At 50.5% G+C, this 24,730-nt stretch overlaps 1 protein-coding gene across 2 annotated transcripts in view; it reads right to left on the bottom strand.

Moving 5' to 3' along the window:
• NISCH (nischarin) overlaps positions 1-24,730 on the bottom strand; it is a 57,554-nt gene that overhangs the window by 19,232 nt on the left and 13,592 nt on the right. Inside the window, exons 7-15 of one of the 2 annotated variants that reach the window (XM_052650059.1) lie at positions 23,860-23,955; positions 22,265-22,417; positions 21,093-21,161; positions 20,409-20,594; positions 20,132-20,260; positions 18,650-18,763; positions 18,271-18,382; positions 14,036-14,160; positions 12,883-12,932 (exon numbers count right to left, since the gene is read on the bottom strand). In XM_052650059.1, the coding sequence (XP_052506019.1) occupies positions 12,883-12,932; positions 14,036-14,160; positions 18,271-18,382; positions 18,650-18,763; positions 20,132-20,260; positions 20,409-20,594; positions 21,093-21,161; positions 22,265-22,417; positions 23,860-23,955 (1,034 nt within the window). The remainder of the gene's footprint in view (positions 1-12,882; positions 12,933-14,035; positions 14,161-18,270; positions 18,383-18,649; positions 18,764-20,131; positions 20,261-20,408; positions 20,595-21,092; positions 21,162-22,264; positions 22,418-23,859; positions 23,956-24,730) is intronic. The other variant, XM_052650067.1, reaches the window with a different exon arrangement.

Here is a 24,730-nt window from a genome sequence, read left to right as displayed (position 1 = left end):
AATTTAATTCAGATGACCACTGGATCTACTACATGGACAAGAATCCCTCAGAAGAAATGGAGTAGTCCTCAGAGTCAACAAGAATCCAAAATGCAGTACTTGAGAGCAATCTCAAAAACCGCAGAATGATCTCTCTTTGTTTCCAAGGCAAACCATTCAATATCACAGTAATCCAAGCCTATGGATCCAACCAGTAACGCTGAAGAAGCTGAAGTTGAACAGTTCTATGAAGACCTACAAGACCTTTTAGAACTAACACCAAAAAAAGATGTGCTATTCAGCACAGAGGACTGGAATGCAAAATAGAAGTCAAGAGATACCTGGAGTAACAGGCAAGTTTGGCCTTGAAGTACAAAATAAAGCAGGGCAAAGGCTAACAAAGTTTTGCCAAGAGAATGCAGTGGCCATAGCAAACACCCTCTTCCAGCAGCAGAAGAGAAGACTCTACACATGGACATCACCCGAGGACCAATACAGAAATCAAGTTGATTATATTCTTGCAGCTGAAGATGGAGGAGCTCTATCCAGTCAGCAAAAACAAGACCTGGACTGTGGCTCAGACCATCCGTATTGCAAAATTGAGGCTCAAATTGCAGAAAGTAAGGAAAACCACGGCAGGCCATTCAGGTAGGACCCTAAATCAAAGAGAGACGCGCAGTCAGAGGCAAATCAAGAGAGAGGGTAGGGGAGACAGAGAGAGACAGAGACAGAAAAGCAAAGAGGGAAGGGGGCAGAGAAAGGGGCAGGGGAGAGAGAGGGAGGGAGACATGGGGAGGGAAGGAGAGGGGAAAAGAGAGGGAAGGAGGGAGGAAGAGATCGGGGAGAGGGAGAGAGACAGAGAAAGAAAGGGGTGGGGAGAGCGAGGAGAGAGGGAGAGAGGCAGAGTCTGAGAAGGAGCGAGGCAGACACGGAGGGAGGGAGGGAGCAAAAGAGAGCGTGAGAGCGAGGGGGAGAGAAACAGAGTCGGAGGGAGGGAAAAATAGAGAGTGACAGAGAGGCTGGGAGGAAGGAGGCTTGAAGGCAGAAAGAGAGAAATGAAAGAGAAAGAGACAGGAGGAGAGAGATACACAGAGAAAGGGAGACCGAGAGTGGGAGGGAGAAAAAGAGAGAGAGACGGAGGAAGAAAGGAGCGAGGAGGACAGAAATTGAGAGGGAGGGAGAAAGAGACACGGAGAGAACTCTGAGAAAGAGAGGCCGAGAGAGACTGGGAGGGAGAAAGACGGAGAGAGAGAGGGAGAAAGAGACCGAAAGACAGAGGAGAGGGAGGAGAGACAGGGTGAGACAGAGGCGGAGAAAGACCGAAGGGGGAAGGGAGAGAGACAGGAGAGACACGAGGGAAACAGGGTGGGGAAGAGCAGGAGAGAGACACAGAGACAGGGAAAGAGGCTAAGCCGGAGGGACAGAGACAGACAGACAGACAGGGAATAGGGAGCGGGAGGAGAGACACCAAGGAAGAGGGAGGGGAGACAGAGGGGGATACAGAGAGGGATCCAGAGACAGGGAGGGAGGGAGACCGAGAAAGAAGGAAACAGACAGGGAGAGACCAAGAGAGTGGGCGGGAGAGAGAAAAAAAGACAAGAGGGCGTGAGGTGGGGGAGAGAGAGGGAGAGAAAGAAAAAGGGAGGGAGAAAGAGAGAGAGAGACCAAGAGAGTGTGTGTTGTGGGCGGTGGGGGGCGGGTAGGGGAGAAACAGAGAGTGACTGGGAGGCAGAAAGAGGCAGAGCAAGAAAGAGGGACCAACTCCAGGGAGCAGGGGAGGCAAAGAGAGGGACGGAGGCACAGGGAAAGAGGCAGGGAGAAACAGAGAGTGAGGGAAAGAGACAGGGCGGAAAGAAGGGAGAAAGAGAGAGAGAAAGGGATAAAGGGAAAGAGAAAGAGACCAGGAGACAGAGAAAGACCCAGAGAGCAAGCGGAAGAGAGACGCGGAGGAAGACAGACATACAGAGAGGCTGGGAGGGAGAGCGAGGCTGAGAGGAGGAGGGGGAGACAGGTCGCGAGAGAAGGGGGCAGGCAGGGAGAGAAAGGGAGAGAAAGGGAGGCAGTGAGGGGGGCGGTGCCGGGGGAGAGGGGAAGAGAGGCAGGGTGGCGGGAGAGAGGCAGGGCAAGAGAAACAGACAACGAAAGAAGGCTGGGAAAAAACCAGGGCACAAATGAACCTACCTAAGAAACCGCCTCACAGACAGAACAGGTTGAGTTGCCAAGGGGGAGCGAAGGAAGGGATGGACGGGCAGTTCTGGGTTAGTAGAGGCAAACTCTGATATTTACAACGAATAGGAACATCCCTGGTGGCCCAATGGTTAAGAATCTGCCTTCCAAGGCAAGCAACGCGGGTTAGACCCCTGGTTGGGGAACTAACATCCCACATGGCAACTAAACCAGCTCGTGACAGCAAGAGTTTCGAGCCGCAACTACTGAGTCCACGCGCTCCAGAGCCCGTGCTGCACAGCAAGAGAAGAACGAGAGCTACAACCAGAGAAAGCCCACACACTGCAATGGAGGCCCAGCTCAGGCAATACACAAAGTCACATGTTTAAAAGGTGGCGGGGGGGGGGGCGGGGGGGGGGGAGGGCAGACTGGGGAGTACTGGGAGCAAAAGTGGAAGCCAGAGGCAAGGCACGGATGGTGGGGTGACAGGACAAGGAATGCACGTCTCCTAACACAGCGGCAGCAGCAACACAGCAGCACCAACCAGGTGCTGGCGGGGGCCCCCAGACACCTACGGGGACTGGAGGAGCCTCCATGCAAGCAGGTAGGATGTGGTGGGGGAAGGAGGGAGGGAGGAAAAGCAGAGGCGGGATAGGGGCTGCTACTGTGATTCTGTTTAGCTTTGTTGTTGTTGCACTTTTATTTTTTCTAACATATTTTCTAGTTTTATTTTTTATTCCTTTTTACTGTCTGCTCCTTGTCTGTTGCCTTTTTTTGGGGGGTGAGGTGGGGGAGGGCAGCACTTTGTGACCTGCGGGGTCATGGTTCCCAGGCCAGGGATCAGGCTTGAGCTCCTGCAGTGGAAGCACTGAGTCTAAACCCCTGGACTAACAGAGACCCTCAGACCCCAGGCATATTAATCAGCGTGAGCTCTCCCTGAGGTTCTCCTCTCAGCACTGAGACCCAGCTCCACCCATGGCCTGCAAACTCCAGGGTTGGACGTCTCAGGCCAAGCAACCAGCAAGACAGAAACAGTCCCACTCACCGAAAAACAGAGAGAGAGACAAAAAATACGATACAGACGAAGGAGCAATGTAAAGGCCTACAAGACCAAATAAATGAAGAGGAAACAGGCAAAACACCCGAAAAAGAATTCAGAGAGCAACGACAGTGAAGCTGATCCTAAACCCCAGAAAGACAACGGAGGCATGGGTCGAGAAAATGCCCGAAATGTGCAACAAGGACCTAGAAGAGCTAAAGAGCAAACAAACAGTGACGAGAAACGCCAGAACTGAAGTGAAAGATGCACCAGAAGGAGCTGAGAGCAGAGTAACTGAAGCAGAAGAAAAAATAAGATCGAAGGAACTGTTGAGCAGAATGAAGAAAAAAGAATCAAAATAAATAAGGACAGTCTCAGAGACCTCTGGGACATCATTAAACACACCAGCATTCAAATCACAGGGGTCCTGGAAGGAGAGAAAGGGTCTGAGAAAATATTTGCAGAGATTATACTTGAAAATTTTTCTAACACAGGAAAAAGGCACCCAAGTCCAGACAGTCCCATACAGGATAAATCGGAGAAGATACATACAGAGACACATATTAATCAAAGCAACAAAAATTAAATTTAAAAAAAAGCAACAAATAATATACAAAGGAATCCCCATAAGGTTATTAGCCGATTTTTCAGCAGAAATTCTGAAGGCCAGACAGGAGTGGCAAGATGTATTTAAAATGATGAAAGGGATAAATCTACAACCAAGATTAGGCTACCTGGCAAGGATATCATTCAGATTCAATGGATAAATCAAAAGCTTTACAGACAAGGGATTTCTCTAGCAATTAAAACTCCACGCTTCTAATGCGTGGGGCCTGGGCTCGATCTCTGGTCAAGGAAACAAGATTCCACATAATGAGGAACACAGCCAAAAAAAACGTTAAAAAAACTTTCAGACAAGCAAAAGCTAAGAGAATTCAGCACTACCCAATTGGGTTTATGACAAATGCTTAAAGAACTTCTTCTCTAGGCTGAAAACACAAAGACAGGAAAGGACCCATTAAAAACAAATTCAAAGCAATTAAGAAAATGGTAATAGAAACATACATATCAATAATTACCTACAATGAAAATGGATAAAACGCTCCCACAAGACACAGATTGACAAAATGGATGAAAAAACAAGACCTGTACTATCTAAAAGAAACCAACTTCAGACCTACAGTCATATACAGACTGAAAAAGAGGGGATGGAAAAAGATATATTCCATGCAAATGGAAATGAAAAGAAAGCTGGAATAGCATTACTCACAGCAGATAAAATAGACTTTAAAATAAAGACTGTTACAAGAGACAAGGAAGGCCAGTACATAATGAAGGGATCAATCTCACAAGCAGGTATAACAATTATAAATGTTTATTCGCCCAACACAGGAGCAACTCAATGCATAAGGCAGATGCTAAGAGCCACAAAGGGGGAAATCGACAGTAACAGAAACAGAAGGGAATTTACCACCCAACTTACACCACTGGACAGATCACCCAGACACAAAATAAATAAGGAAACACAATCTTTAAATAACACAATAGACCAGGTAGACTTGATACCGACAGAATGTTCTACTCAAAAGTGGCAGAATACACTTTCTTCTCAAGTATACACGGTACATTCTCCAGGATAGATCACATCTTGGGTCACAAATCAAGGTTCACTAAATTTAAGAAAATAGAAATCATATCAAACATCTTTTCCAACCACAGCACTATGAGATTAGAAATCAATTATGGGGGAAAAAACTATGAAAAACACAAAAACACATGGAAGCTAAATAACATGCTACTAAATAACCAAGAAATCATTGAAGAAATAAAAAAAATACATAGAGGACTTCCTGGTGGTCCAATTGTTAAGACCTGCCTGCCAGTGCAGGGAACCTGGGTTTGATCACGGGTCTGGGAGGATTCCACATGCCACAGGGCAACTAAGCCCGTGTGCCCCAACTATGGAGCTCACGTGCCGCAAACACTGGGCCCACGCCTCCTAACTGCTAAAGTCCACACAGTCCCAAGCCTGTGCGCCTCCACCACTGAGCCTGCTTGCTGCAACCATGGAAACCCGCGCGCCCTAGCGACCACGCTCCACAGCAAGAGAAGCCACCACACACAACCAGAGAGGGGCCCCCACACGCAACCAGAGAGGGGCCCCCACACGCAACCAGAGAGGGGCCCCCACACGCAACCAGAGAGGGGCCGCCACACGCAACCAGAGAGGGGCCCCCACACGCAACTAGAGGGGGGCCCCGCTATTGCAGCTTAAGAAAGCCCAGCCATGCCAACAAAGACCCAGTGCAGCCATAAATGAATAAACAAACTAATTCAGAAAGATACATGCACCCCTATGTTCACGCAGCACAACACACAGAAGCCAAGACACGGAAACAGCTTAAATTCCCATGGACAGGTGAACGGATATCGATGTGGTACATGGACACAACGGAGCGCTGCTCAGCCATAAAACAGAACAAAACAACGTCACCCGAAGCCAACATGGGTGCGCTGAGAGATCATCACACTGAGTGAGGTGAGTCAGAAAGACCCAATGCCGTATGACGTCACTACATGCAGACTGTAAAACAGGGCAAGCAGAGAGAGAGGGAGGAAGAAGAGAAGGAGAAAGAACCAGAGAGAAAACGGGAGAGAAAGAGGAAGGTGGGAGAGAGGGAGAAAGGGAGGCGAGGAGACCCCGACAGAGACAGGGAGGGAAGGAGCTAGGGAGAAAGGGACAAGGGGGAAGAAGGAGAGAGAAGGCAGAGAGAGAGAATGAAGGGAGAAAAAGAGAGAGAGAGGGCTGGGGGGGGCGCGTGGGAAGGAAGTGAGAGAAAGATAAAGAGAGAGACAGGGAGAGAGACTGAGAGAGGGTGGGAGGGAAGGAGAATTAGAGAGAGACACAGAGAGAACAGGGAGTCAAGGAGAGACTAAGACGTACATAGGGAGTGAGAAAGAAAGAAAAAGATGCAGGGAGAGAAACGTGACCGACAGAGAGAGGGAGAAAGGGGAAAGGACGCACAGAGAAAGGCAGAGGACGAGACAGAAAGAAGAAAGAGGGAATGGGCGGGGAGAGGCACGGGGGGAGAGAGGGGGGAGACAGCAAAGGACAGAGGAAGAGAGAGGGAAGGAGAGAAAGAGGCCAAGAGAGGAGGAGGGAGGGCGGGAAAAAGAAACAACAAAGAGGAAGAGAAACTGAGCACCAGGGAGAGAGAGAGAAAGGAGAAGAGGGAGAGAGTCGGAGGGAGGGTGTAACAGAGAGGAGAGAGGGAGAGAGAGAGACAGAGAAAGAGAGGGAGGCAGGGAGAGAGTCAGGGAGAGAGAGACAGATGGAGGGACGGAGGGGGAGACAGTGAAAGAGGGGGGGACAGGCACAGAGAGAGCGCAGGAAGCAAAGAGAGAAACAGAAAGAAACAGGGAGGGATAAAGACGGACTGAGAGGGGGGAAGAGGAGGGAAAGAGACAGAGAGAAAGAAAGAGTGTGTGTGGGAGGAAGGGGGAGAGAGAGAGAGAGGAAAGCAGGGAGAAAGAGAGTGAGACAGAAAAAGGGAAAGGGAAGGAGGCAGGCAGAGAGGGGCGGTGGTGGGGGTCAGAGAGACACAGAGACAGACCAGGAGAGAGACAAAGACCAAGAGAGAGGGAGGGAGCAAGGGAAACAGAGCGAGAAAGAGAGGCAGAGAGAGACCAAGAGGGAGCGGAACAGAAGGGGCGGGATGTGAGAGGGGTGGAGACAGACAGGTGAAGAGCCAGAAAATGAAACAGGGAGGGGCAAAGGCACAGACAGACCTGCCAACACAACGGCCTCACAGACACAGAGAACAGACTTGAGTTGCAAAGTGGGAGGGGAAGAGGAGACAGGGAGTTCCAGGTTAGCAGATGCAAACTCTGATGTTTACAATGAACACAAATGCCCCTGGTGGACCAGTGGTCAAGAATCTGCCTTCCAACGCAGGGAATGCAGGTTAGATCCCTGGTTGGGGACTAACATCGCACGGCACGTGACACACGGCAACTAAACCAGCTGGTAACAACTAGAGAGCCTGTGAGCCTCAGCTACTTAGTACTTAGTACAGCCCATGCTCTGCAACAAGACCAAGAGCTGCAACTAGAGAAAGCCCACACACTGCAGCGAAGACCCAGCTCAGGCCAAAAAGGATGGCTGAACAGCAGAGTCCTAATGTGTACTGCAGGGAACTAGATCCAATCTCCTGGGAGAACCATAACGGAAAACAACTTTAAAAAGAATGTGCACATATGTATAACTGGGTTACCTTACAGTACAGAAGAAATACACAAGAGAGGTCTTAATGACCCAGATAACCACAGTGGTATGGTCACTCACCTAGAGCCAGACGTCCTGGAATGCAAAGTCAAGTAGGCCTTAGGAAGCATTACCACAAAGTTAGTGGAGGTGATGGAATTCCAACTGAACTATTTCAAATTCTAAAAGATGACGCTGTTAAACTAGTGCACTCAATATGCCAGCAAATTTGGAAAACTCAGCAGTGGCCACAGACTGGACAAAGTCAGTTTTCATTCCAATTCCAAAGAAGGGCAATGCCAAGGAAAGTTCAAATTATTGCACAATTGCACTCATTTCACATGCTAGCAAGGTAATGCTCAAAATCCGTCAAGCCAAATTTCAACAGTACGTGAACCAAAAACTTCCAGATGTACAAAATGGATTTAGAAAAGGCAGATGAACCAGAGATCAAATTGCCAACATCCACTGGATCACAGAAAAAGCAAGAGAATTCTAGAAAAAACATCTACTTGTGGTTCACTGACTACGCTAGAGTCTTTGACCATGTGGATCACAACAAACTGTGGAATATTTTTAAAGTGATGGGAATACCAGACCACCTTACCTGCCTCCTGAGAAATCTGTATGCAGGTCAAGAAGCAACGGTTAGAACCAGACGGAACGAGAGACTTGTTCAAAATGGGGAAAGGAGGACGTCAAGGCAGTATATTATCACCCTGTTTATTTAACTTATATGCAAAGTACATCATGCAAAATGTCGGGCTGGATGAAGTACAAGCTGGAATCAAGATTGCTGGGGGAAATGTCAATAACCTCAGATACACAGATGACACCACCCTTATCGCAGAAAGTGAAGAGGAATTAAAGAGCCTCTTGATGAAGGTGAAAGACGAGCGTGAAAAAGCTGGCTTAAAACTCAGCATTCAGAAAATGAAGATCAAGGCATCCAGTGTCATCACTTCATGACAAATAGATGGGGAAACAATGGAAACAGTGACACATTTTATTTTCTTGGACTCCAAAATCACTGTGGATGGTGAATACAGCCATGAAATTAAAGGACACTTGCTCCCTGGAAGGAAAGCTATGACCAACCTAGACAGCATGTTAAAAAGCAGTGACATCACTTTGCTGACAGAGGTCTGTACAGTCAAAGCTATGGCTTTTCCAATAGTCATGTATGAACGTGAGCGCTGGACCATAAAGAAGGCTGAGCGCTGAACAATTGATGTTTTTGAACTGTGATGCTGGAGAAGACTCTTGAGAGTCCCTTGGACTGCAAGGAGATCAAACCAGTCAATTCTAAAGGAAATCAACCCTGATTATTCACTGGAAGAACCGATGCTGAAGCTCCAATACTTTGGCCACCTGATGCGGACAACTCATTGGGAAAGACTCTGATGCTGGGAAAGATTGAAGGCAGGAGAAGGGGACGACAGAGGATGAGACGGTTGGATGGCATCACTGACTCAGTGGACCTCAGTCTGGGCAAACTGGACATAGTGAAGGACAGGGAAGCCTGGCGTGCTGCAGTCCATGAAGTCGTAAAGAGTCAGACACAACTGAGCAACTGAACAACAAGGCCCTCCCATCAGGAAGTTTACGCAAGCCTCTTAGCCTCCTCCATCAGAGGGCAGAGAGAAGAAGCAAGAAGAACCACAGTCCCACAGCAGCTAAAACAAAAACCGCATTACAGAAAAGTTAATCAGCGTGAAAAAGCAGAAATCTGTGTCCCAGATGAAGGGACAAGATAAAACCCCAGAAAAGCAACTGCATGAAGTGGAGACAGGCAACCTTGCAGAAAAAGAATGGAGGCAAAGAATGACAAGATGCGAGAAATGCTCACCAAAGACCCAGAACTAAAGAGCACACAGAGAGAGACGGACAGTACACTGGGAGGAATCAACGGCAGAATAACTGGGGCAGCACAGGTGAACGCCCCGAAGGAGAGAATAGTGGAAATCACTGCCGCAGAACAGAACAGAGAAACAAAGACGGAGAATGAGTGAAGACAGCCCAAGAGACCTCTGGGACAACAGTGAACACACAAACATTCGCACTGTAAGGGTCCCAGAAGGAGAAGAGAGAAAGCACCTGAGAAATTATTTGGAGAGAGAATAGCTGAAAATTTCCGTAACATCAGAAAGGAAATAGTCAACCAAGTCCAGGAAGCACAGAGAGTCCCAGGCGAAACTCCAGGAGGAACACAGCGAGACACACAGTAATCAAGCTGACAAAAATTAAAGACAGAAATAAAGTATTAAAAGTAACACAGGAAAAACGACAAATAACAGACAAGGGAACTCCCATCAGGCTATCAGCTGATTTCTCAACAGAAACTCTACAAGCCAGAAGGGAATGGCACGACAGATTTACAGTGATGAAAGGGAAGAACCTAAAACCAAGAATATTCTACCCACCAAGACTCTCCTTCAGATTTGACGGAGAAATCAAAAGCTTTCCAGACAAGCAAAAGTTAAGAGAATTCAGCACCACCAAAAAAGCTTTACACCAAAAACACCAAGGCAGGAAACCAAGAGAAGGAAAAGACCTACCCAAAGAAAATAAACCCAGAAAAATTAAGAAAATGATAACAGGGCCATATATATCGATAATTATCTTAAATGCAAATAGATTAAACGCACCAACCAAAAGACACAGCAGATGAAAACCTGTGGATGTATGCACTTCCACTTATCAAATGACTCTGCTTGACCCCCAAATTGTAATTATTTTATATTTTTAGGTTAATCATGTTCCCCTTATGGCTTGCAATTGTAATTATCTTTTATTTTTTGTCTACTGATTCTGCAAACTGATAAACATCTTTCACTAATGTGATTATGTAAGTATTAATCACTTAATACCATTGTATCATGACTGGTCAACAAAAATAAAAGAACTCTACATCACCAGAACTACCATTCAATAGAAAAACCTGTAATCCCTTTTTAAAATCCAAATACATATCAGAGTTACCTCAGAATTTTTTGGAAAATACAAACGCCCAGGTCCTGCTTTTTCACCAGAGCTCCAGATACGTTTCTGATGAGCAGACGTGCTGAAATGTCGACTACTGGGCTACACAAGGCTCTTTCACTCTCATCTGCTTTGCTTCACTTTCTGTACTTCATATTCAGTGCTCTCGTTTCATTCAGCTTATGTTTTCCAACTCGTCCATCTCTTTTTTTTTCATGTTCTTTCTCAAACCTTTACCAGTTCAGTTGCTCAGTCGTGTCAGACTCTTTGAGACCTCATGGACTGCAGCATGCCAAGCCTCCCTGTCCATCACCAACTCCCAGAGTTTACCCAAACTCATGTCCATTGAGTTGGTGATGCCATCCAACCATCTCATCCTCTGTCATCCCCTGCTCCTCCTGCCCCTAATCGCTCCCAGCATCAGAGTCTTTTCCAATGAGTCAACTCTTCGCATGAGGTGGCCAAAGTATTGGAGTTTCAGCTTTAGCATCAGTCCTTCCAATGAATATTGAGGACTGATCTCCTTCAGAATGGACTGGTTGGATCCTGCAGTCCAAGGGACTCTCGAGTCTTCTCCAACACCACAGTTCAAAAACATCAATTCTTCGGTGCTCAGCCTTCTTTATAGTCCAACTCTCACATCCATACATGACCACTGGAAAAACCATAGCCTTGACTAGACGGACCTTTGTTGCCAAAGTAATGTCTAAACCTTTATCAAGGGTAGTGAAAAAGCTCTTTTCCACTGTAAACTGATACAGCCACTGTGGACAACAGTCTGAAGGTTTCTTAAGAAACTAAAAGTAGAACTACCACATGAGCCAGTAACCCCACTCCTGGGCATATACCCTGAGAAAACCGTCAATTCAAGATGACACGTGTACCCCAATATTCACTGCAGCACTGTTTACAGCAGCCAAGACAGGGAAGCAACCCAAACGTCCATCAACAGAGGAATGGAGAAAGAAGGTGTGATACACAATGGAGCATCCCTCAGCCACTAAAAAGAACGACATAACTCCACCTGCAGCAACACGGATGGACCTAGGGAGTGTCTCACTGCGTGAAGCGAGTCAGACAGAGAGAAATGTCATATGGCATCCCTCATAGGCAGAATCTAGAGAGAGATGATACAAGTGGCCTTATCTGAAAACCAGAAAGCAGACTGAAGGACTTGGAGAACTTGGAGAATTGCCAGAGGGGAAGGGATGGTTACAGAGTTTGGGATAAACATGTAAACACTGCTAAATTTAACACGGATAAGCAGCCAGGTCCTACTGTACAGCACAGGGAACCCAGTGTCATGTGGCAGCCTGGGTCAGAGGGGCAAGAATGGATACACGTATATATACGGCTGGGTCCCTTAGCTGTCCACCTGAAACTACCACAGTGATAATCAGCTAAACTCCAAAATAAATTATAAAGTTTAATAATAAAAAAGGAATGAAATTAGAAAAAAAAGGTTCTGTACATAAAAAATACATATATATATATTTTAGAAACTGTTTAGAATTTAAACTTATGAAATCTTGCCTAAGTAAAAAGTTTACAACATTTTGATTCCACTTGTTTAATTTAGTATGAATAGAATGCTAGATTTCTATTTAAAAAAATAGATGTGAACAAGCAACAGAGGTTTACTGTACAGCATAGGAACCTGTAGTCAGAATCTTGTAATAACCTATAAGGGAAAGTAATTTCAAAAACAGTATATCTGTATATGTATAACCGAATCACACACAAAAAAGAATTCTACTTTTTGAAATTTAGTAATGTTTATCTTTTTGCCAGTTTCTTTAGATGTTCTATGGACATCTAATAACAATGTACGAGATACAAAATTTTACATGTATTCATGTAGGATATAAGATTAACATAAGTTAATATAAATACAAATCTATTATAGTTTAATTATTATTCAAGAAGATCCTCTTATTTTTCCTACATTTAATAGAATATACTCACAGAAATGTTAATACGTTTCACTATGATTATGAATTTTTTTCTTTTCCCTTCTATTTCTTCCGATTTTTGCTTTCTGTATCTTTCTTTCTTTGCTGTCAGGAGTCTAATGGGTTACGATGTCAATCTTGTTTGTGAATTGTACCTGTTATCATTAAATCATCTTTGCCTCATTTAAAAATATACAAATTTTTTTAAAAGAAGAATGGAACAATCATTTTTAAATCACAGATTGTACAAAATAGGCAATGGACTAAACTGGCCTTGACATGCTGACCCCTAGTACAGGATAACACTTGTGAAAAGCAAATTTAGGGATTAGAACTGTGAAACAGACCAGAGCCCATTTCATCTGTTTGTTTATTCAAAGGAAGACCTAACTCTATGCAACTTCCGTGAACAGATTTTTCACACAATCTTGGTTACTACCAGCCCATGCTGAGCACATGCAGAAGGCCCCGAGTGTCTTCCACAACAGCCTCTGCCCTACCTCACACCGCCAACAGCTCCTGGCACGTCCCTTAAATCATCAGAAGGTGCCTGCCAGGAAAGGAAACACAGTCAGCCCCCACCTGCCCAGCCACGCCCTGGCAATCACCAGGTACCAGCTCTGAGCCCTCCCTCATGGCCCTGCAGGAAGCGCCTTGCTATCCCCACTCCACCTTGTGGTGGATCCTGGGGCCCCGAGAGACAGAGAGTCACCCAGTTACCCTGCCAATGCACAGCAGGGCTGAGGCTCCCACCTGGGTCTAACTCCAGTCCACGCTTCCAACCTCTGGACCAGAGCCTCTCACCCTCCACAGCTCAGCTTGTGCCTCTGGGTCTGGCACCTGAACGTTCCCTGTACCATACCAGAGTCTGTGTGGACTGTCTACCAATCTGGTATTGGGCCAGAAGAGGACATGGTGAGCAGAGGCTGTGTAGGGCCTGGCAAGGCCTCCCAGTGGTCTCTGGACAGCAGAGAAGACCTAGGGCTCAGGAGCCTCCTACTGTGCCCCTGGGTGAAGGGAGAGTGTTGGGGAGTGCTGGGACAGAGCAGAACTGCCCACTGCCCCAGGGCCACAGGGCCATGACCGTGCTGGTGAGCAAAGACAGGGGTGGGCAGGCTCAGACACCAAGCACACTCCCCACACACACAGCAAACGAGCCCCTCACACACCTGCCGGCCTCTTTCTCCCAGAGACACAGGAATTAGCTCAGGGACCCTCAGCAGCAGCCACAGGGGAGGTAACAAAGTCACAATGTATCCCAGAATACCCGGCTGATGAGTAGAAATGGGCAAAATGGCCCAGAGGTGCCAGACAGCAGTGGAGAAACTTCTTGATGGGTTTGGAATGCAAACAAGCCCCCGCCAGGACCTTCTGAACTGCCTTCCTCAGGAAGTCTGTTCACAGGCACTAAGGGTTACCTGGCTTCGCCCCCTAGGACCCAGTGAGAGAAAACTGCCTATCCCCATCAGCCCAGAGAGAGAGACAGACACACAGATGCTAACTGAACAGACCCTGAACCACACAGCAGAGCGCTCCAAGCACTGGCCACACCTGCCACGACTCCAGACCGGCCACCTCCTACTTACAGACAGCTGGAGGCAGGAGAGTGGGCCACAGGGTCACCAACCCCGGGGAGCAGGAGGAGGAGGTTACCTGTCCCGCAGGAATGGACTCCAAGGAATCAGAGCATCCTCCCACAATGGACCGGTCCTCAGGAGTCAGACTGTCGGTGGATGAGAGGCTGCTGGCCAGGGCCTCCTCTTGCACGAACATGATTCCTAGAGAGACCAGGGGAAGGCGGGTGGGGCAGGCGGGGCAGGAGAGCAGCCATTCAACAAATGGGGCTGCATCCTCAGGCTACAGCATGGCTGGGGGCTAATCAGAGCCCCCAAATCCAGGCAAGCGGATTACAGAAGAAAATGTTACAACCAAAACCTTAAAATAACTAGAAGAACGAACGCCCGCTCATCTAATCTCAGGAAGGGAATTTCTGAGCCTGAATCCAAAGAAAGAACCTGAGGTGTGACTACATATAACTAAACTTCTGTAAGAAAAAAAAAAAAACTTGAATGAAATGAGAAAAAAGTGCTCACAGTATTTGTCAAAGGCTTGTATGTTTACTCTATAAAATGCTCTTACAGGTAACAAAAAATGAGGGAAAGAAATGCCACTAGGAGGCTGCAAAGAACAAACAGACATTCCACAAAAGAACAGCCAGTGGGCATGACACAGGACCAAGCTCACCCTCCTGAACCATCCAAGGGAGCTTTGTCTCTCACTTCAGCAAAGGTCAGGCTGTGTGGCCTAGCTGGGCAGAGGCAGGCTCTGCGGGGCGAGTCGCCCCGCCCGTTCAGACAGCAGTTTGGCAAAATGTCCAGGAGTCTTACACGTGTTTGCTCCTACAGCCTCTTCCTGGGGACAGAGCTGAAGCCTCTCCACCCCACCACCCAACAGCCCTGGGAAGCTCTGCGGATCCAGGAGTCCCGGACCCCTCATCAGAAGGCCAGGCCTGCTTGCTGGCTTGGGTTTCCTCCGGGGCTGGCAAGGACAACCCAGGCCCAGCTTCCCACAGGACGCACCCCATTGACTCTCCCCAAGGCCACCGCCCATGGGCAGCACGCTCTGACTCATTCCGGCTGTTTTTAAAGCCTGCTGAGGTTGTTGTATGAATTCAGCTCATCTGGGTCCATTATTTCACTCCAAACATTTCCTAGACTTGTTGAGGGTAAAATGTTTTTTAACTTTCTCCTAAATGCAGCTGGTTAAATGAATGCTGGGTGTCAACCCCTAATTCCACCAAAATCTCGAGGAGGCCAGGGCTTGCCTCCATAGCCTGACTTTACCACCAGTCACCACGGCCCAACAAAATGACTCAGAGAGAGCTCACAGAGCCCCACACCCTTGTCCAGCTCAGTTGCGGACTGGGGTCAGGACAACCTGCACAGCCCAGGTCCTCTACTCATGCGCTGGGCAGGCAGATGGTCCAAATCCAGACCCGGCACCCCACCAAAAGCAGCAGGGGCTGTGCGCAGGCAGGAAGGGCGGCAGGCACACAGCCAGGCATGAGGCATGCTATTCTCTCCCGGAATCCACCCCCTCCTCCCTCACGCGCTCAGATCCTACCATCCTTTGAGAATCACCTCACATACACCTCCAGAGCAAAATCCTCGCTGCTCTAGACAGACCTCTTTCACAAATGCCCCAAATCCTTCTGCCCCATCCTCCCTTGGGGATACAGCTCAGCTTCCCAAGAGGCTCCAAGTTTCTCAGGGGACTGTCCTGGTTATCTGGAAACCCTCCAACACACACACAGGCGGGGAGCCCTTACTGGCCGCTTCTGATGGACCAGCAGTGCCAAGTGCTTCCCCAGCGTCAGCTCGCGCACGCCTCCCATTATTTACCACAGCCCATCAAATCTAAGACGCGGAGACGTGGCGCCATCTTGGTCTTAGCCGGCGTCTGCGGAAGGTGTTCCCACAACTCCATCACGAATAGCAGCTGGCTGACAGCAACTATGAGACGCCACTGACTGAAAGACGCGTCTCAACTTCAGAGGCACGAGGTGGGAATGCGTGCATCTTAGAGTTGATGAAGTAGGGCAGAGAAAACAGAGCTTCTGGAGGCGACAAGTTGCTTTGGGGACCACAGCCAAGGAAGCTGGGATGTAAACTCAGGGGACCCAGGCCAGGCGCCTGCTCGCCTAACCACGTCTCTACAGCCTCCTCTCAGCCCCTGGACCTGGCCTGGCTGGAGAATCAACTCCGACACTTCCCACATCAGTCCCTATGGCCACAGCCCTCCATGGTGCCAACAAGCTGGGCTGGCAGGTCCTGAGGTGACCAGAGGCCTGGTGTTTAATGGATAGTGTCCCCTCCTGGCGGGCCTCTGGGGGTGGGGGACAGCTTACTCACAAGTATGTCCACTTCTACAAAAACGGGCTGGGAGCAAAGCTGCTCCCTACAGGAAGAAATCCTTGCCCATCCAGGCAAGGTCCAGCAGCACATGACTGGACACAAATTTCTGTGGATTCCTCCACACTAGCAACAAAAAGCAGCATTTTCCTGTCACTACCCTCCCAAACCCTGTTTGGAGCTGAGGAAATGTGAATAGGGACAGTCTTTCTGCTTCCTTCCTGGACTGTGGTCTGTACAAACAAGTGGTCAGAAAGGGCCACTCAGGGGACAGGACAGGGGACATCAGAATGCCTAGATGGGGCCCAACCTTTGTTGTTTCTCACCAAAAGGAAAGAGATGTGCACACAGAGACATCCACTGCAGTTTTATTTGTAAGAGGATCTGGAGACAACGTCTAAATGTCCAGTAGAAGGACTGGGAAAGGAAGGGGGAGGACTACAGTGAGCCACTGCGTGGTGTGCCCCTGGAGCGGGGCCAGTGAAAGGGACCGAGTCTGGCTCTGGCTGCTGCAGAGGCTTCGCCACCAAAGGCGGGCCGCCCACAACTGCAGCTGTGGGGGGCAGACACCTCCCTCGCCACCCACAGCTCACTCGCTTGCTCACACTCACTGATTCCTTGCCTCGACAAAGGCAGACTGAGAACTGGTGGGTCCCCAGCCTGGTGGGCCAGCCGCACCTCCCGGTCCCCAGAGCCTAGCCACGCAGACCCCTGCAGGCCCCAGGGCTGTGCCGGGCCGTGTGCGGCAGGGAGGCGGCCTGAGGAGGGCTCTGGCTGCTCGACAGGAGACAGGTCAGGGAAGCATCTTCAAAGTGATACAGGCCCCCTCCCCTTTTACATAAAAAAAAAAAAAAGAAATAGAAAACCAGAATTTCTCAATCAAGAATGTTACAAAAGCAAACATGACGACTCCGGCACCGCCGTGCCCCATCCACTCTCTGGCTCGCGTCCACGGCTGCGACCTTGGTGAGCTGCCCTGCACAGGCTCTCTGACTTCACCCAGCATTCCTCATATCCCACCTTCCCCGCTCGGTGGCAATGGCTGCAGGGCACTCCGGACCACGGCTTAACCTCCCTCTCTCTCTCATGCCCGCCGTGGCCCATGTTTTGCTGGCAGAAACAGCGCTGCGCCGAGCATTTCACCTCCCCCTTCCCTGTTATCTTAACCCGCTAAGATAAAATCCCCACCAGCGGGGTTACCAAGTCAAGGGGTAGGAACGTTTTTCTGGCTCTTGAAACATAGGGTCAAACTGTTTTCCCAAGACCTCACACCAAGTTCTCCAACTCCAGGAGCCCGGGTGGGCGGCGTTCCTTCCTGTGTGTCCCGAGCCTTGGCTCCACTCGGGACGGCACACCCTCCCCTCTTCCGTGGGGGCCGGGCCAGCAGACACTCATGGGACCTGCTTCACTCACTCATCTCCGAGGATGCCTGGGTTCAGAGGTGAAAGCCCTTTGAAAACGCTAAGACAGTGGGTCGGTGAAAGGGATTGGTCTTCCATGGGTCCACCAACAGCCCATCTTGGCCCCACCAACACAGCGTTCGGGGCTGGGTCACACTACCAGGGCCACGGCGATGAGGCACATTCCCCACACAGGGACGGGGCGGGGGGCCACCTGACTCAGGGAAGTAACCAGGAGGCCTGGCTTCTCATTAACAGGCTGCCAGCCTGCCCACACTGCCTGCAGGCGCTTGGGGTCCTTATGGGCCAGTAGCCCCGAGCCTGTTCAAAGAGCACACCCCGCAGTACCCTAGAGGAACTGGATGTGGGTGTCAGAGCAACGGGGAGTCTTCACTGAGCAAACTGAGAAATCAAGCCAGGCACCCCCCAGCCATGGGCCTCCCCAGGAGGGGCTGGTGTGCAGACAGCACCATGCCCTCCCTGCATCCGAACCCGCTCCCCCAACCCCAGCCCAGCTGGGGGCCTGGGCAGGGCCTGTGCAGCTCCGTCAGGGAGGCAGACACACACACATGGTTACCTTGGTTGGAGAGGATGGGCTGGGGCAGGGAGGCAGAGGTGGGAGCCGCGCTGGGTGGGGAGCTGTTGGGTCTGACGCAGGGGGCAGCAGAGAGCCGAGCATCCTCGCTGACCTGGGGGGAGTGCTGAGTCAGCCGGGCAGAGGTGAAAGATCCAGGAGAGCAGAACTGGGCAGAGCCAGAGACGTGAGGAGGAGCTCACGGTGCTCACACACACATCGGTGACACGGAGGACCTCGACTAACCCTCAGCAACCCCACGAGACGGGTCCGACGGCCACCCCCATCTCACGGATGAGAACGGACAGGGACGCACAGCCGAGGGGAGGCCAGGGTGGTGCGGCCAGGACTCCACTCCTCCACCTCCCACACAAAGACCCACCTTCCTCTCAGAGTTGCTTAATTTGGACTTGACCTCTTTGGCTTTCTGAATTGCTTTTAGCACTTCCACTGTGTCCAACTCTTTCTCTGTGGTCACTGTGTTGTCCAGGCAGACCTATGGTGTTCAGAAAATGGCCATCAGCACAGGGGCTGGCCAGCATGGCGCGAGCAGGATGGTGGGGTCCTGCCGAGGTGTGGGCCCAGCCCCACGAGGACACACAGGGCTGCGGGGGCCCAGCCTGCCAGGAGGGAGATCTCTGCCACCCGCAGAAGAGACCTGGAGCTCCCTGGAGTGACCCAGCAAGGGCCCGGAACGCCTAGTCTGGCTCCGGGAGTTCCTCTCGGAAAAGAGAAGACAGGGCACAGGGTTCCCTGAGAAGGCCTCTGGGATGGTTGGGAATAGGGGAAAGTGGTGCCTTGAACTAAGCCTCCAATCGTGACGAAACTCGTATCTGCAAAGAGCAAGGGGAGAGCCTTCTGGGCTGGGGAACTGGGAGAGCCAAGACACGGGAAGCAGGCAGGAAGGCAGGGACTCCACCTGCAAGTGCAGGAACGAGCTACGGGCCAGCAGGCAGTGGGAACAGCAGGGTGGTCAAACGAGGGAAGGTCCCAAGGGCCGAGGGAGGGGAGCTGATGTCTTGGTGACAGTGTGGGGAAAGGGGCACCTGGGGCGGAAAACACACGGAGGGGTGGGGGGATGATGCAAACAGCCTTCCAGCTATCTTCTGGCCTGGGATCTGGCGACAGTGGGAGCGCGGCCTGCTCGAAGCTAGGAGACGGGGAACCTGCAGGGCACCTGTGGGGCGCGCAGGTGACCATCAGCCGGCGGCAGATACTGGGCTGGGTGACACCAACCAAGGTGGGCAAACACATCCGGTTTATGACGAGATTTTATGGCCAGAAGTCGTCCAGGAAATGAGATACTTAGAATTAAGTAACTTATTCCTGACTCTTGCCTACAATTAACATTGTTGTTTGTTGTTCAGTCACTAAATTCTGTCTGATTCTGCAACATCAAGGGCTGGAGCCCGCCAGCTCATAATCTGGCCGTGGGAGTGTCCCAGGCAAGAACACCGGAGTGCCCTACCACTTTCTCCCCCAGGAGACCATCCCGACCCAAGGATGGAATCCGCATTTCCAGCACCGGCAGGCGGGTTCTCTACTGCTGAGCCACCAGAGAAGCCCAGAGTAAACGTTACTTTTTAACAAGGAGAAAACACTCCCTCCACACTCAGGCTGTGCCTGTTGGTTCCCAGAGAGCCCCCCGGGCCTGATGCCCTGACGCAGGTGACATGAGGTCAGCCTCCTGAGGAAGCCTGGCAGCCTGTGGCCCCTGAGAGAAGAGGAGCGAGGGAGCCTTTTCCTATGGAGGCAGTGGACTTCCCTGATCCGAAAGGCAACTCAGGGTCAGGACGGCCTTCTGAAGCAGGCAGGTGTACGTGAGCAGACGTCACCTGCAGCTGAGTCTCCCCAAGCAGCTTACCTCCGAGGCCCGCTCTCCGAACTGAGCCAGCACCTTGGTCCGATAGTCGGGGATGATACTCAGGGGGTTGTTCAGCAGAGCCACGTGCTCCAGACATGGGAGGCTGCCGATGCTTCTGACCTCTTCCATCTGAAAGGCATCCCCCGAGGCCCTTCGCTAACTCAGCAACACGACAACACAAGCGACAGCCAGCAAAGGCCCCTCGTTCTCACCGAAGTGACCAACATCGAGGCACAGCCTCCCCAGAACCCCGTGCCCCTTCTGGGGCGCGGCTCACCTGTTCGATTCTGTTGTCGCTGAGATCCAGGTTGACCAGGGAGTAGAGCTTGTGCAGTCCACTCAGGTTCCTCAGGAGGTTGCCTGCCAGGTTCAGGGTCTTGATGTTCCCCAGTTTGGTGTGAACCCCTTCCAAGGAGGACAGCTTGTTGTAGGACAGGTCCACGTGCACAAGGTTGTACAGGTGCTGTGGCGGCATCGACAACAGGGTCACGTGGTTAAGGTCAAGGGTCCAGACAGTGGGCACTGACATGAAGGGTATAACGGGCCCTCCAACCTAAACGACTAGCTCTGCAGGCTGGCTCTATTCCCGCTGACATTTTTTCAGAAGGGAAACTCTTCTTCCCTGCACAGGTTTACAGGGCCAACACGGCCCACAGGGTAGGAGTAGAGGCAGGGTTTGAAAACACAGCTGTCCGTCTTCACAGTGGAGGCATCATCTTTATCCTGTCCAATGTGTATTTATACTTTGGGAACTAGAGCAACACGGCTCATTGCATTGTTGCGAACCAAAGGGAACGGCAGCAGCTCTGCCTTTACAAACTTCTAGGACGCCCAGATACCCTTCAAGTGCCCATGAGAGAAATCCCAAGACTCCCAAGGCCACGTCAGCCTCCTGATCTCAGGAGAATGGGACCTTGTAAGAAGCTTGCAGACAGTAAAGGTCTCCAAAGACACTAATCACCTGCAGATTGTTCATGACCAGCACTCCATTGTGACTCAGGTCCAGGAACTCAATCTTTGGAATCAGTTTCTTGAGAAAGAAAAGACAAGACCTGACGTTACCCTAGGAGATTAGACCCTTTCCGGCCCCTACACAGGAGGGACAGATGCTTCTGCCTGACCACAGACTCCTAGGTAGGCCATCTGTGCAGGGCCCCTGACGTGACACCTCCCGGGGCCCAGCCAGCAGCACATCCTCAGGAACATGTAACAGAGGGCTCTGGTGCTGAGCAGCGACGCACTGTTTTCGTAGAACACTTGGCTTGTAAAAGTGATAAACAGCAAGTGCAGACAGAAGGAGGTATGTCCTTCTTCAACTCTGCACCCCCATCGAGACCCACAAACACTCCTGCCCAAGTACCATCTGGACATCACTCTTACAGGGGAACATCTGGAACCTTTTCTTTTTTTTCTGGCTGCACTGTGAGGCACACTGGATCTCAGTTCCCTGATCAGGGATCAAACCTGTCCCCACTACAGTGGAAACAAAGTCTTAATCACTGAGCTACCAGGAATGTCCCTGGGACCTATGGACTAACTTTTCTGCTCCCCTTCTTGGGAATAAATTTCACCACTCACTGTGTCTATGCTATCAAATGCACACACAATTAATATACTTCATTTCGTTCTAAGCACTCCTTTTAAAAAAAAAAAAATTTATTTTTGGCTGTGCCGGGTCTTCATTGCTCCCCAGGCTTTTCTCTAGTTGCAGTGAGCGGGGGCTGCCCTCCACAGCGGCTGAGCTCGGGCTGCTCATTGTGGTGGCGTCCTGTTGTGGAGCACAGGCTCTGGGGTGCGTGGGCTTCAGCAGCTGCCGAGCGTGGGCTCGGGAGCTGTGCCTCACAGGCCTCTAGAGCACAGGCTCAGTAGCTGTGGTGCACAGGCTTAGCTGCTCCGAGGCATGTGGGATCTTCCTGGACCATGGGTTGAACCAGTGTCTCCTGCATTGGCCAGTGGATTCTTTACCACTGAGCCATCAGGGAAGCCCTAAGATTTTAAATAACTTTTAAATAACCCCATTAACTTAAGAATTGCAGGCAAGGCACAGAGCACCAGATACAGTTCTTCATTAGTCCTTTTGGTAAAAGGTTAAACACCCAACCCCAGGGTCTAGTCAGGCCGTGGAGGGCATACCACAGAGTCATCGATCTCGGAGATGCTGTTGTGACTCAAGTCCAGAGCGGTCAGAGCCTGCCATGTGGGGATGACGGCAGTCACGGGGCCCTCCGTGGCGGCGCCTGCTGGCTCCCACTCATCGAACTCCGAGGCTTCGGGAACGAGGACTTCCTGTGTGAGAACATCTGGTGAGCACCCCCATGGTAGCCTTCATGCAACACTCACTGGGAACACAATCATTGCAAAATTTCAGGAAGGGCTGGAGCATATTTAGTATGTGGAAGTGAACTTGCATTAAAACGGGGCTTTGGTTCATATGCCTCGAAACGATTGTGAAATAACTGAAGACCTTAGAAACATAACAGCCACTTGGAATATGTTCTGGCCCTGCTGCAGGAGCAAACGCTTTTCCAGCTCACAAGAGCCTCGTTATACAGTGATGCCTTTTCTGGCTTAAATCTTGGAGGCTGAAGGTCAGAATTTGCTGTTTCTAGGCAACCGTGCTTTACAAGCTGGCACTGTGGCCCCCGCGACTGACAATGGGCCTTTTAACCATTACTTCACAGGGTAGAATCTAGCAGGGCTGAGACAGGGGAGCAGCAGGGAGCACGGGGGCACCGTCTACTGGGAAGGAGGCAGGTCTCCTCGCTTCGGCTACTGATGCCCTTTGATAAGACTTCTCCTCTCTCAATGGATCACTCTGGGCTCCCTGAGCAGGAAAGCAGGGAGTATCTCCCAGAGGGGCAAAGCTGCCTGAAACAAGCTGCCTCTTTTCGGCCAGCAGCCTCAAGAGAAAGACTTTCCATCAAACCTAAATCTTCATCAGATACTCTAAGTTCTAAAAGTAACACTATGCTTCTTTCTAGAAGAACTTTAAGATTACTGAGTCTGCTAAGTCACTTCAGTCACGTCCAGCTCTTGGCAACCCCGTGGACCGTAGCCTGCCAGGCTCCTCTGTCCGTGGGATTCTTCAGGCATGAATACTGGAGTGGGTTGCCATTTCCTTCTTCAGGGGATCTTCTCAGCCCAGGGATCAAACCAGCATCCCTTACATCTCCTGCGTGTTCTTTACCACTAGCGACACCTGGAACTCAAGTCATTACTAAGATGCAAACCATAAAAATGTAAAGAGAGAAGGAAAAAAACCTCTTACATACTTGGTTTGTGAGTTTGTGTCACTCACACATAAACAACAGGGCCCAGCACACACAACCTCGCCTGCCTATTCAAGCTGAGAACAAGATACAAATGAGTGCTAAGCCAGGGCTTTTCACAGTTAGAGAACATTTCCATCAATTCATCTAATAAACGTTCCGACACTCGTGCTGCTGAAAACTTATTAAAAACCAGTGACCTTTTTCTGAGGGGTGGGGATTACCCTGCTCTTAAAATCTCAGGTTTAACAGTGTTGATTTGGGATGACGATGTAGCCTGAGGCATCTCAGGGACTGTCAAGCACTGGGAGGTCCCACAGGAGTGTGCAGCTGCCCAGGGGAAAGTCTAGCTCCTGATTCCTGACAGGTGGCAGATTTTGCATAATTCTCAGCGAGGCCACCACAGCGCAGGGTCCTGCCCCTCAGACGGCACCCTGGAAGGTAACAGGTGGCGCTTACCTTCATGGAGGTTGCCGAGAAACGGACGCTCATCGTGGCCAAGGTCGGCTTGGATGCAACCAGCCCCCGGATGCGCCTGGCATCACAGTGACTTATCTGGAACAAGAACAGCTGTGTCTCAGAAGGGCATCGTCATCCAACAGAAGTCCCACGAAGCAGATGCTCACCACCCACACACAAAAGGAGCACAACCATCAGTGACCCCAAATCCTTCGAGCCAGGCAGTGACTCAAACCCTGAGTCTCTGCTTTCCTGTTTTTAGTGCTAAGTAGACATGTTCTGAAGTAGCCCATGAGACAGAGAGACACAAACTTGTTTCTCTGAACAGTTGCTTGGGGCTTGGTGGCTGGACACAAAGTGAGAGCCAGGGACTCCAGAGCTGGAGAGCTGGGGCCTCTGGAACATCACCTGCCCGACGCTGCTGGCCTCGTGGCCTCGCAGGGGGAAGGAGGGGGACAAGCCAAACCACCTCCCTCAAGCCACCTGTCCGAGCGCCACACTACACACCCGCAGGCCCCGCCTGGCAGAGCCGCAGCCTGCCCAGCCAGGCACTCCTCTCACCACCCAGCCCCACTTGCCTGTGCTGGTCGAGGACCAGATGCCCATCGAAGGAAGGGTCCTCAAGGGACCTCCTGAGACAAGCCCAGCACGTTGCAGAGTCAGACTCTGCTGAGCTCAGACACTAGATTCCCCCTTTTAACTGTGTGATCCTGGTCAAACTTCCTTACCCCCCTAAGCCTCAGTTTCCTCAACTGTAAAATGGGAATGTAAGTGCCCACATTACGTGGCTGTTGAGAAGATTTCATCGAGGAGTGAATATAAGACATGGGGAACAGGGCTGCACACAAAAGCCATGCTCGAGAACTTGCTG

Source organism: Budorcas taxicolor, chromosome 1 (assembly GCF_023091745.1).
Source record: "Budorcas taxicolor isolate Tak-1 chromosome 1, Takin1.1, whole genome shotgun sequence".
NCBI lineage: Eukaryota > Metazoa > Chordata > Mammalia > Artiodactyla > Bovidae > Budorcas > Budorcas taxicolor.
The sequence above is the reverse complement of the archived record's forward strand: the minus strand, read 5'-3'. Positions and strand labels throughout refer to the sequence as shown.